The 13,935-nt window shown below is 39.4% G+C and overlaps 2 protein-coding genes across 2 annotated transcripts; both read left to right on the top strand.

The window, feature by feature from the left end:
- Positions 1-785: 785 nt before the first annotated feature.
- Cbr-dpf-5 lies at positions 786-5,745 on the top strand (the record flags this gene model as incomplete). Its single annotated transcript, XM_002632713.2, has 6 exons — positions 786-968; positions 1,240-1,382; positions 1,892-2,207; positions 2,999-4,105; positions 4,460-4,863; positions 5,640-5,745. The coding sequence occupies 6 exons, from the start codon at positions 786-788 to the stop codon at positions 5,743-5,745; spliced, it is 2,259 nt and encodes a 752-aa protein (XP_002632759.2).
- A 1,339-nt stretch (positions 5,746-7,084) lies between these two features.
- On the top strand, positions 7,085-13,872 carry Cbr-dpf-7 (the record flags this gene model as incomplete). The annotated part of the gene is made up of 5 exons (XM_045244960.1): positions 7,085-7,463; positions 9,676-10,064; positions 11,177-11,489; positions 12,472-12,676; positions 13,260-13,872. The coding sequence occupies 5 exons, from the start codon at positions 7,085-7,087 to the stop codon at positions 13,870-13,872; spliced, it is 1,899 nt and encodes a 632-aa protein (XP_045094614.1).
- Between the last annotated feature and the right edge of the window lie 63 nt (positions 13,873-13,935).

The raw sequence follows: 13,935 nt of genomic DNA, 5'->3' as shown, positions 1-13,935 counted from the left end.
TTCCAAATTTTTTCTTGTCTTGTTTGGCGTTTTTTGCTTTTTTTGGGTTGTATTGTCACCCGGATTTTTTCTGTTTTTTAGAATTGTATTTCTCTAAAAATTTAGGATTTTCAGCTAAAAATCAAAAATTCTTGCCGAAAAAAAGTATACATTTATGTAGAAATTTCGCAATTTTTTTGTATTTTTTTGCTCATAAAATTTTTATTGCAAAATTTCGTTTCCCCGTTTTTCTTTCTCTCATTTTCTACTTTTTTCGGAGACTGAATTTCCGAAAAATCGGGTTTTCTTAGCAAAAACTTAAACTTTTTTTTGTAAAAAAAAAAGGATTTTTTAAAATTTCGCAACGTTTCTAACTGAAAAACACAGAAAAATCTTCAAAATTTTCTCTCAAAAAAAGATTAATAATGTTCTTAATTATTTTTACAACGATTTTCACAACGGAAATTTTCAATTTTCCACTCGAAAAAATTTTATTTTCAAGTGAGAATCGGCCTAAAATGATCAAAAATTTGTCTAAAATGATCCAAAATCGACCTAAAGTGGTCTAAAATTGGATTAAAATGGTGCAGAATTAATCCAAACTGATCCAGAATTGGCCTGAAATGATCCGAAATTGATCTAAAATGTTCCAAAAATGGTCTAAAATGGTCCAAAATCGGCCTGAAATGGTCCCCAAAATTGGTCGAATTTCAGGATTTGTAACCTATTCTGTTCCCAAATTTTGCAATTTTTCCTCCAATTTCCTCCGTTTCCCTTCAAATTGTTCTCTAATTATTTTTCCGAAAATGCAGCGTCTTCTTCGTCACGTCTTCCGAAGGATGTCATCAACTACAACAGCCACAAGCGCTGCCGAATACGATGTGAAGGCTCTGTTGACACTGAAGGATTTGTATGGAGATTTGGCACAAATTCCACTTCCAAGTCAAGGAAGAATCAATAAAACTAAGGGAGATGGCGATATTATTGAAGTAAATATGTGGAAATTTAGCTTTAAATTGGTAGAAATTCCAAAAAAATTGATTAAAATGACCTAAAAATCGGTCAAAAATCCAAAAAATTACAAAAGAAACCATATGTTCAGAATTTTGAAGTCTGAAAAATCAACTTTTTTGCGTGTGAAATGTCTGAAAATCGTCGAATTTTAGCCAGAAAATCGGAAAAATCACATTTAATTACCCTTAATTACCCATAATTACCCATAATTACCCCTAATTATCCCTAATTACCCCCTAATTAAAGGTGACAACAACATGGGACAACCGTGCGATGGCACTGAATCAGGCGACCCGTCAGCAACGTGTCAGCATCATTGGGAGTCGTGGACCGGAAGTCACCGATCGCTACCTGATGAGCTCCGTGGCGATGCCAATGTGCAATTATGAGTAAGCCACGCCCACTTTTTGGGGGAAATTTGAAGAAAATTGAGTGAAAAAATCACTGAAAAATGTTGAAAATCCCAAAATTTTTACCTTGTTCCGCCCCTTTTTGATACCCCAAAGTTAGCTCTAAAAACCGGAAAACCGCTGAAAATACAACATTTTCAAGTTTATTCCTAAGCTCCGCCCCTTTTGACATCCTAAAAGATGGTTGGAATTGACGAAAAAAGAGCAACTTTTTTGGATATTTCAGAAAATTCAAGCTCCGCCCCTTTTTTGAGAGCCTTGGAATCCAGAAAAAAGAATTTTCGATTCTAAGCTCCGCCCCTTTTTTGAAAGCCTTGGAATCCAAAACTAAGAATTTTCGAAGCTAAGCTCCGCCCGCCCCTTTTTTGAAAAGCTTGGAATCCAAAAATAAGGATTTTCAAATCTAAGCTCCGCCCCTTTTTTGAGAGCCTTGAACCCAAAAAAAAAAGGACTTTCAAGCTTAAGCTCCGCCCCTTTTTTTTTTGCAGAAACCAACGCTCAGTGTACTCTCACTCGAATCGCCGTGTTGCTCAACTCTTGACGACTGGAACCGGCGACGACAAGAAGCAATATCTGAAGATCTACAATATGGAAGAGCACTGCGAAGAGCTTTGCTCAGACCTGACGACCCAAAAGAAGCACGGAGTGATTCATGGCGGTGGATGTCAACCATTCAGCTGTCTTCATTTTAGTTATGGAGAAGGACATGTGATGTATGTGGCCGAGAGGTTGAATAAGACGGCGCAGTACTTTGATGCCGATATCGAGTGGGATAATGAGACCAAGGTTTTTGAGAGCAAAGTGGTAAGTTGAATAATTGGAAATGCTAAATTTGAGCTCAATTATCTCGATTCCTATGAAAGATATCAAAAATCTCTCAACTGATAAAATGTTTATCATAATGTCACCAGCATTTTATCAGTTGGCAGATTTTCGATATAGCTTACAGGAGCCGAGATAATTGAGCTCAAAGTTAGCAGTGTTAATCGGAAATGTACCGTTTTACTGCTCGAAAAGACGCCATCTCTAGTAATTGCATTTTGAGCTCAATCATCTCGGCTCCTTTGAAAGATTTCATTAATCTGTCAACAGATAAAATGTTACTGATACTATTAGGAACATTTTATCAGTTGACAGATTCTTGAAATCTCTTATAGGAACCGAGATAATTGAGCTCAAACTTTAGCATTCATTGAGTTAATAGAAGTAAGGACACACTCACAATCTTAAAATCGAAAATTGCTAAAATTTAGAAATTTATAAAAATTTGAAGTTCTGGAAATTCGGGAATCTAGATTTACCGAACCCCGAAAAACCCAAAAATCCGCTTCCCAATATACCAATTTGAAATTGACAATTTTCTAGTACTTGCTCTTTGAGTTCAATTATCTCGGCTCCTTTGAAAGATTTCATTAATCTGTCAACAGATAAAATGTTACTGATACTATGAGGAACATTTTATCAGTTGACAGATTATTGAGATCTTTCAAAGGAGCCGAGATAATTGAGCTGAAATTTAGACGTATAGATTGGAGATAGACATCCCCAGAACTCCCGAAAATCCGCTTCACAATGTCCCAATTGGCAATTTCCAGGGCAAAAAATACGAGCTAACCGAATCGTGGGGCGAGCAGAACGTCGACGTCCGCCGTCCAGTCATCTGCACCGCCGACGTCGCCAGTGGCATCGTCACCGTCTACGATCAAATCCCCGCTCACATCTCTCCATGCTACGCGAAATGGGCTCCCGACGACACTGGAATCGTCTTCTTTGGCCTAGACGGCTCGGAAACCAAGCCGCGGTTGGGCCGAATCTACTGTAACAACCGCGCCGGCCACGTCTATTACTATGACATCAAATCCGGAGAATTGACTCAAATCAGCGAAGGAGAGGTGGCCGCCGAGGAAATCCAATTTTCACCAGATGGCAAGACGCTGGTCTGGTTCCAGAGAGCCGCTGATGGACCACATCAAGCCGTCCTGGAGATGATAGCTGTGGAATGGCCGATTGACGTGGCTAAGAAGCCCCAAGACATCCCAAAACGAACTGTGGTCCCGATTGTGACTGAAAAACGGGCAGCTTCTGAATTCCAGGGCTTCAGTTTCCCACAAACTGTCTCCAGATCCTGGTCCAGCGACTCCAAACGTCTTATCTTGTCGGTAGCATGGTGCTCCAAGCTAGAGCTCATTTCAGTAAACGTCAGCAACGGAGAAATTGAAAAGCTAAGCAATAATGCCAATTTCTTGGGATCCTTCACCCTTCTCGATGTCTTTGACGATGAGATTCTCGCCATTGTTTCTGCCCCCAACCGCCCGCCGAATGTGCTCTTGGGACGTCTTCCAGAACCTTCCAAAGCCGATTCAATGGTTTGGGTGCGCATCGACGAGGGAAAGAATCTAACCTCTCGACGTCATCTATTCGAATTCTCATCGGAGATTCTGGAATTCGAGCACGATGGACAGACCTATGAGGGCATTCTGAATGTGCCTAACGAGGGACAGAACCTTCCGTTGGTTGTGAATCCGCACGGAGGACCGCATGGAGCTTCTTGGGCGGTGTGGCCACGGAGAGATTTGACGACGTTGTTGAATTCGGGATTCGCGGTGCTTCAGATTAATTTCACTGGATCTGTCGGGTTTGGAGACGATTTCATTAGGGATTTGGCTGGAAAATGTGGAGATATCGATGCGAAACAAGTTCATGTGAGTTTTGGCTGAAATTTGAGCTGAAATGAAGAAAAGTCTAGAAATCGGATTTTGAAAGTTTAGTTTTCAGACGTTTCAGACCGTTTAGGCTGAAAATAGCAATTTTCGCGTCGTCAACTGTCTTTTCCACGCGATTTCCGACGTTTTGATACCCGTATTACCCTAATTCGGGAAACTTTGAATTCTGAATTCAGAAGACGTCAAAAATCAAATTGTCACCAAACTAGGTCGATATGGGTATCGAAATGTCGGAAATCGCGTGAAAAAGAGAGTTGACTAATGGGAAAGTTTCAAAAAAGCACGTTTTCGGAATTCAGAAGCCGTCAGTTTTACGGTATGTATTTTTTCCAGAATGCCGTCCTCACTGTCCTGGAGAAGAATCCCCGTATCTCTGGTGACAAATGCGTGCTGTTCGGTGGCTCGTACGGTGGCTTCATGGTCTCTCATCTCATTGGACAGTATCCTGGATTCTACAAGTCATGCGTCGCCCTGAATCCAGTTGTCAACATTTCCACGATGCACGATATCACTGATATTCCCGAATGGTGTTTCTACGAGGGAACTGGAGAATTGGCTGATTGGACAAAGACAACAACCCAGGAACAACGAGAGGCAATGTTCAATGCCTCGCCGATTGCTCATGTTGAGAAGGCGGTGACACCGTATTTGTTGTTGATTGGAGAGAAGGATCTGCGTGTCGTTCCACACTGTCGCGCCTTCATTCGATCGTTGAAGGCTCGTGGGGTGCCGGCGAAGTGAGGGGTTTTTGAAATTTGTGAATAACTGAAATTCTGAAATATTTAGATTCTGAAAAGTTCCAAGATTCTGGAATTCTGAGATTCTGAAGAATTCTGAAAGATCATAAAAATTCGAAAAAAATCCGAAATTCTGAGATTCTGGAGTTTTCAGATTTCGGAATTCTGAAATTTCGAGATTTGAAGGATTCTGAATGGTTCTGGAGTTTTTCGAGATTTCGAGAATTCTTAAAAATATGTATTTTTTGGAATTTTGAGATTTCGAGGGTTTCTAGATTTAGAGATTTTGAGATTCTTGAAATGCTGAAATAATCTGAAATTTTGAAAAAAAATCCAGATTTTGGAGAGCTCTATGAGATTCTGACTGATTCTGGTGTTTTTGGAGATTTCAAGGATTTCGAAGAATTTGGATAATCTGGAAAAAAAATAAAATTCTGAAAACCGAGATCTTGAAATTTGAGAATCTGACGGATTCTGAAAATCCTGAAAGTTGGTAATTTAGAGATTCCGAATTTCTGAAATTTCGAGTTTTCAGTTTAATTCTAAATTGCTAGAAAGCTGCGATTCTGAAAATCTTAAAATCTCAGAATTCTTCAGAATCCCGAAAAAAGATCAGAATCTGGGACTTTGAAATTCTAAGATTCTGTTTTTTTCGACATTTTGAAGATTTTTGAAAACACGGGTTTTTTGGAATTTTGAGATTCTGAAAGATTCTGATTTTTTAAAATTCTCAAAAATTCAAATTTCCCTCCTAAAATCGATTCTCTTACTTTCAGAGTTCTCTCGTATCCACCATCGAACCATCCATTGGATGAGGTCAACATTGAAGCCGACTACGCAATCAACATGGTCCGTTGGTTCGAGAAATCGCTCTCCAAATAACTTATTTCATTCCCGTTGAAGTCTTGTTTCTGACTAAAATTCTCTATCATTATTTTTCTTCTTCCTGCTGAAAATGTAAATTTCCATATTTATTCACTTAGCAGTATCCTCTTTCTCCCGTTTCCCTGGTAATTTATACACTTTTCTCCGGTAATTTGTATATGTATTTTTTCCAGTTGTAAAAATTCTATATATTGGTGAAAAATAAGTATTTATTCGGAAAAATTTTACGTTTTTTGGGTCAATTTTCACTGTTTTCATCGTTTGCGTCGTTTATTTTGATAGCTGAGAATTGTGTTAAAAATGCCGAAAATTGTCAAAATTGAAAAAGAATTCTTCGAAAATTCGGTTAAAAAATCACAAATTTCGATTTGAAAAATTGACATTTTCTCAAACTTCAAAAACTTTTTTTCGTTGGAATTTCAAAATTTTGAGCTGAAAACTGGTTATTTTTGGCTGAAATTCTGGGCAATTTTTTGGTTTTTTTTCAAAATTTTCTGAGATTTTAGTAAATATTTCATTTTGAAATTCGAAAATTCTAATCAAAAATTTTGAGTGAGATTCCAATAATTCTGCTGAAATTTTCCGGATTTTTGACCGAAATTTTTACTATTTCTGCTGAAAATTTAGATGTTCAATTCGAATTTCCCGCTATTTTCTAGTTACAGCCAACTGACCGAATTCCAAAAACAAAACAACGCACTGGCCTAGGAACCGCCGAAAACTCGGCCATCGTCTCGGTAACCGAGACTCGGGGTTAAATCGAATAGCGAGAGAAACACCTAAAAATTCGTATTCGTATATCTAAGAAAGCTGAGAAAAGTTGACAAAAAATGCCGAAAGAGAAAGTGGGTTTTTTTCGAAATTGCGATTTTTCGAAAATTTTGAAAAATTCGAAAAAAAAATGCGATTTTTGACATTTTTTCAGCCAAATTGAGGTTCAGTTTTGTTGAGGTTCAGTTTTTTTTTTTTTTGTTGAGATTCAGCTTTTTTAAATTGAGGTTCAGTTTTGCTCTCGAGTTTTTCGTTAAAAAAATCATATTTTCGATAAATGAATTTTCGACTATGCGCCTTTAAATTGCATTTTCAGCACTCAATTTACACTAAAAATACCTATAGGCGAGCTCAAAAAACATCCAAATATTCAGCATTTTTTGCGTTTTTCGGCAGTTTTACCATTTTAAAGCATGTTAAACTATTTTTAAGCAATTTTGAGCATTTCTGACCATTTTTGGTAGGTTTTCGACATTCGAAATCAAAACTGCCCAAAAAATGCTCAAATATGGTATTTTTGACAATTTTTTTGATGTTAAGCCTTCGAAATAGCTTTTTCCAGCGAATGTCGATAACCTATCACCTCGATCAGTGCCGTATCCGGACGGGCCGAATCGTCAGTCCCACCGGCTACGAACCCCAGGAGGTGTCCCTGGTGATGCACACCCAGGACCCGTCTCACCTTCGCCAACAACACATGCAACGTGGATTACTGTCGAAACGACGGCGTCAATGGATGGAATTAACACAGGAACATCACAAAGACTGGAAGATGTCGTCGTATTTTGTGTCCGATGACTCAGAATTATGTGGATTCTTATCCGAATCGATTGCTATGGGACACGAGAAGGATGTGATTCAGATAGAGTCGATGCTGAGACACGAGGCAGTTATGATCTTGGTGTTGGACGGGAATCACTTGCATGGACCAGTGATTTTGCAAGGTTTGCTTTTTTTTTTTGGGGGGGGGGGGGGGTTTGGTATTTTCCGAAAAATTGGAGGAAAATGGGTGAAAATGGTTAAAAATATCCAATAAAATTCACAAAACGAAAACTACCGTAACCTGGAAAATCCCATTTTGACTGTTTTTTTTTCTCAATCGTTGCCCGTTTTCAGGCTTTTTTTCCCACTGAAAAAGCAGTCGAAATCGAAAAACACCGTAATCTCTAGCTACATACATGCTCCTTTAAACGATTTTTCAAAAAGAAACAATTCAATTTTTCGACGATTTTGATAGTTTTTTTTTCGATGAAAATCGCCAAAAAGTCGATTAAAATAAGTGGAATTCGTCGAAAAAATGACCAAAAATAAGCTCGACAAACTTGAGACTACAGTAATCAAAGGCGCATGAAATCCAGAAAAAAGTTTAAAAAGTGAAAAAATGGTCAAGAAGGACCAAAAATGGACCAAGAACTGGCCGAAAATAGGTCAAAAACGGCTGAAAACATTACGGAAAACCTGGACTTTCTACAGTAATCAAAGGTTTATGAAATTTAATTTTTTGGATATAGAATGAACTGAGCTACAGTAATCAAAAGCGCATGAAACCCTGAAAAGAGAGAAAAAACATCGGAAAAATCTGCCAAAAAACGGACAAAAGAACGGTCCGAAAATTGCCATGAATGGTCCAAAAAAAAATCACGAAAATCGCCGAAAAATTGACCAAAAATATACTCGAAATACGGAAAGCTACAGTAATCAAAGGCGCATGAAATTCAGAAAAAAGTGAAAAACGGTCAGAAAACGGACCGAAAATGGACCGAGAACTGGCCGAAGATCAGTTAAAATAAACAAAAAAATTGGTTATCTACAGTAATCAAAGGTACATATAACCTTGAAATTTCGAAATTTTGGGCTACAGTAATCCAACTAGGATTACTGTAGCCCAAAATTTGATTATCGAAGGCGCAAAAACGGACCAAGAACTGGCCGAAAATCGGTCAAAAACAGCTGAAAATAATACGGAAAAATTGAACGTTCTACAGTAATCAAAGGCGCATGGAACCTTGAATTTTCAAAATTTTGTGCAACTGTAATCCAACTTGGATTACTGTAGCTCGAAAGTTGATTATCAAAGGCGCATGTTTTCAACTTTTCTGGTACAGAAAATTCGATTTTTCAAAGTTCCTTAAAGGAGGCGAGACAGCAAAAATTTCGGGGGACAGTTCGGGGGACGAAATCGCGCCGCGCTTATGTAGACCATCGGTCGTCAGGCGCCTTCGCGCCCCCCGTAGCTCAGCCGGTAGCGGCGCTATACCCCTGAGCTGCCTGTCATGAGTTCAACCCCTCATGGGGGTTCTCTATGCAAAATATCAGGAAAGCTTTTTTTTTGGTGTCTGGCCTCTTTTAATTCAGAAAAACGACCAAAAATTGGCCATACAAGTTCGAAAAATTAGGCTGCTTACAGTAGTCAAAGGCTCATGTAACCTTGAAATTTCGAGATTTTGTGCTATAGTAATCAACCTTTGGTTACTGTAGCCCGAAATTTGATTATCAAATGCGCATGGGTCCTTAAAGAAGACTTAACGGTGTTCCCAACTGTTTTTGTATAGCAAATTCGATTATAACTGTATACCCTGCATTAGAAGGGCCCCTGTAATTGCAGTGCCTCTTACAAGGGAAGTGTTTTCAGACAGTGGTTGAGAATTTCTTGAAAATTGGTACACGTATACTTTCGGACATGGTCAATAACGAGACGACTTTTTTTCGTGCCCCTCGGTACCTAGAAGCTGAAAAAACGCGTCTGAAATTCCACCTCTGTTAAAGCATTAAAAGCGTGAGCGCGATCTCCCCTTTTCTTATACAAATTGTGGAAGCAGTGAGGAACAGCGAGTGTGGTGTAGTGGTGAACAGGGATGGTGGTAACTGACAAGGGTTAGTTCGATTCCTCTTTTCCCGATTTGTTTTCTGCTTTTTTTTCTGATCTTGCTGGAAATCTCAAAGTGTGTCAAAACCTTTAAAAAAAATTCCATTCAGATTTTTATTAATTTTGGAAAAAAAAATTTTTGACTTGTTTCAAAAAAAAACCCAAGAAATCATTTTGAAATTTTCTTGAAGAACTGCTGGAAAACCATCTTTAATCAAATTGTTAGTCAGAATAAGAAAACAGGGGCTCTACAGTAATCAAAGGCGCATGAGCAATATCAACATTTCCAGATCCCCACCGCCATTTCGATTTCTCACCAGCCAACAACCGTAAATTCTTGTATTTCGCGCAACCAAACGAGAAACAAAAACGGACGAAATGCGGAAAAGAACGACAATTCGTGATAGGAATCTACGATTTCGAAACCCAGAAAACGGCAGTGATAACAGATGAATCAGTATGCACCAGACAGATCAATGTGGTTCTTTGGACGCCGGACTCGAAAGGAATCATATTCCACAGTGATGGGGATTTGTATTGGCATCGATTCGGGGAGTTGTATGTCAATAAGATATTCGCGAAGATGCAAATGCCAATTGGTATGTCATTCTCACCCGATGACAAGAAGTTGGCTGTGTTCCTTCCCTACAGACCTACCATTAGCTTCTCGGTTGTGTTGGTGAGTCGTTTTTTTTTGGAAAATTTTCAAAATCGTCTGATTCTGATAAAAATTGATATCACGACCTGAAACGACATTGTTATCAATATTCAGCTCGAAAATCAGCAAAATTTCCAAAATTGAGAGTTTGGCTTTTTTTTAATTTTCGAATTTTTTCGAATGTTTTCAAAATCGTCCGATTGCGATAAAAATTGATATAACGACTTGAAATCACATCAGATTTACATTCCACCTCGGAAAATCACAAAAAATTTCGAAAAATACGATTTAAATTTTTTGATTTTTGAAAATTTTCGAAAATTTTCAAAATAGCCCGATCGCGATGAAAATTGATATCACGATCTGAAATTACATGATAATTAATATCCAACTCGAAAATTTGCAAAAATTTGAAAATTGAGATTTCGATTTTTTTTTGGAAATTTCGCAAAATTTCGAAAACTACGATTTTGATTTTTTGAAAATTTCGATGTTTTTCGAAATTTTTCAAAATTGTCGGATTCTGATAAAAATTGATATCACGACCTGAAATCACACTAGGAATAATATCCAGCTCAAAAATTTGCAAATTTTCGAAAACTGCGAATTGATTTTTTTGGAATTTTTGAATTTTTTTCGAAAATTTTCAAAATCGTCGGACTGCGATAAAAATTGATATGACGACCTGAAATCACATTAGAAATAGTATCCAGTTCGAAAATTAGCAGAATTTTAAAAATTGAGGTTTTGATTTTTTTTTTTGGAAATTTTCGAAAATTTTCAAACTTGTCCAGTTTTGATAAAAATTGATATGACGACCTGAAATCACTCTAGAATCGATATCAAGCTCGAAATTTTGCGAAATTTCGAAAATTAAGAATTTGATTTTTTTTTCGAATATTTCGAAAAATTTCAAAATAGGATTTTTCGAAATCTTACAAATTTTTGAACTGAATATTGATACCAATGTGATTTCAGGTCGTCATAACAATTTTTATCAAAAGTTGGACAATTTTGAAAATTTTCGAAAATTTGCAAATGTTTGAACTGGACATTGATTCCAATGTGATTTTAGGCCGTGATTTTAGGCCGTGATTATCAAAATCTGACACTTTTCGAAATGTCGATTTCAGTTCATGTGGCCATTCGTGCGCGCCGCCGTCACCTTCCAACACGAAGTCATCTCCCTTGGCGAATATCGCATCTGGAGTGTACCCGAGAGACCGTGGGCAAACGGCAGCAAAAGCATCATATTCAACGCAAACCATCAAACCGAGTTGGTCAACTTGTCATTGTGTACTGACACTCTGAAAGTCAGCAGATTCAATTTCCCACGGCCAGCACTGATTCTCGACGTTCAAAACGATGAGATACTTTTTGAGACGGTCTCGGCGAATAGTTTCTCTCGTTTATGGATTTCGGATATCGCATCGACTCAGACAAGTGGTAAGGTTTTATGCCGTTTTTGGTCCAATTTTGAGCCATTTCTGGGCTGTTCTGTTTTAAAGTCGCGTTTGGTCCGTTTGACAGTCGTTTCTGGGCTGCTTTCGGACCCATTTTTTACCTTCGGCCCGTTTTGGTCCATTTTTAGATAGTTTTTGGTACGTTTATTCAACGACCCGAAAACGACCTACAAACGGACCAGAAATGGGCCACTGACAAGCCAATAACGGCTCAAAAAATGACGAAACGTTTTTGAGCCGCTTTTGGTCCGTTCGACCTATTTTTAAAATATTTTTGTCCCGTTCTTGGTTAAATGACCCGAAAACGTTTTAAAAACGGCCCAACAACAGATTTGGCCCGTTCCGGTCCGTTTTAGGTCCGTTTATGACTTATTTTTTGGCTGTTTTCGGTCTTTTTTTACCTATTTCGAGGCCTTTTTTTTATCTGTGGTTGAGCCACTTTTGGTCCGTTTTTAGTGCGTTTTAGGCAAAACTCCGCCAGGAACGGATCATAAACGGACCAAAAACGACGGTCTTTTGCCTGTCATTGGCTCATTCTTGGTCCACATTAGGCTGATGATTTTTGACTAACTTTCTGCCCGTCTGGTCTACGAGTCGCTTTTTGGGATGTTTTTGACTTGTCATTGAGTTTCTGGTATCTGGATTTCCCTTTCTGGCCACTGTGTTATTAGTCCGTTTTTGGTCCGTTTTTAGCTCATTTTCGGCCGATTTGGGATCGATGTTGGACTCATTTTCTATTCGTCTGTTTTTGAGCCGTTTCTGGGCAGGTTTTGCACGGTTTCAAGACCGCTTTATGAAACCAACCAATACCAGTTCAGAAACAGATCAAAAACGGATAGCAATGATCCAAAAACGACCAGAAACGACCTAACGGCAAGTCAAAGACGGCCCACAGATTTTAGTCCGTTTTTAAAACGATATTTTTGGAAAAATCGCCAAAAAACGCAAAAAAATCCCATTTTCAGGACCAGAAGAGACATACCAAGCGCGTTTGGTCACTTCCCAACGACCGGAACGCGATGAAATCTACAATTTCGAAGTGAAAACGATTCATTTCGATGGTGGCTACTCGGGCATCCTTTACATGTGTCCCGAGAGTTTTATGCCTGGACAGAAGCTCCCATTGGTGGTGGTGCCGCACGCTGGTTGGGATCACAATATGACGATTGTGTGAGTAGTTTATAAGAGGTCGAAAATGAGCCAAGCCGGACCAGAAACTGCCCAAATGGTTTTTTTCCTTCCGGACCTTTAAAAAATTGAAAATTCAAGCATCTAGATTTGGTGTATGGCCCAAATCTAGATGGTTGAAACCGCGGCCCTCTTTTCGATAGCCCTGTCTTGTGACTTGGCCAAAAATGGCTTGAAAACAGCCCGAAAACGGACCAAATCTGTCGCTGGGCCTTCTGTCTGAAACGCCCCAGAAACGGATCAAAACCGGCCCAAAAACTGCCCAAAAACGGACCAAAAGCGGCCCGCAAACGGACCAAACGCGGCCCACAAACGGGCCAAAAACGGACCTGAAACAAGCTGTCATTCTTGGTCCGTTTCTTGATTCGTTTTTTGGGCCGTTTTTGACCCGTTTAAAGGTCGTTTAGGACCCAAAAACGACCCAAAAACGGATTCAAAGAGACCAGATACAGCCCGTTCGTTTTTGATCCGCTATTGGTCCGTTTCTGCCTGAAACGCCCCAGAAACGGCCCAAAAATGGACCAATCCAATGTCTGATTTCCAGCAAACCCATATGTTTTTCCAGATCCGTCGAACCGCTCCTCTGCACAATGGTCAACGCCGGGATGTGCGTTCTCGTCGTCAACTACCGTAAGCCCATACCCTCCGGCGCCGACCTACAGTACATGAAGCGTCAAAACACTGGACAACAGGCAAAAGACGTTCATAAAGCTGTGAAGCAAGTGCTCCGCGAGCATCCACGTCTTGACGAAGACTATGTCGTGCTATTCGGCCAGCAGTACGGTGCCTTCGTCTGCGGAACCATTATTCAAGATGAACCGGATTTCTACGCATGTGTGGCATTTCTGAATCCAATTATCGAGCTTCTGGTGAAGAACGGCCAGATAAGCGTTTTCCCCCGACCATTTGAAATTCCACTTTTTTGTCTAATGAGGGATCGTAATACGTACGGAGTGGAACATTGCGACCTTCTAGTTGGTGCAGAAGCGGATTATGTGGAGGAGTACGAGGCGGACGACCCGGAGTATCATGATATTATTGTACGACTCATTCGCTTTTTGACAGACCCGGAGAGCGCGGTTTTGAAGGGCCGACCGCCAACGCCAGCGGCCACGACCGCCATGAGAGCGGACATGGCAGAGGAGGAGGTGCCAGAGGAGGAGGAGGATTCCCAATAATTTATTTTTCTTTTTTTTTCCTTATATTTTTCCCTTTAGATATGTTTATATTTATGATACTCA

The sequence above is a fragment of the Caenorhabditis briggsae genome (assembly GCF_000004555.2).
Source record: "Caenorhabditis briggsae complete genome, chrIV, whole genome shotgun sequence".
In the NCBI taxonomy this organism is placed as follows: domain Eukaryota; kingdom Metazoa; phylum Nematoda; class Chromadorea; order Rhabditida; family Rhabditidae; genus Caenorhabditis; species Caenorhabditis briggsae.
Note: the sequence above shows the minus strand (reverse complement) of the source record. Positions and strands in the feature narration are given on the sequence as shown.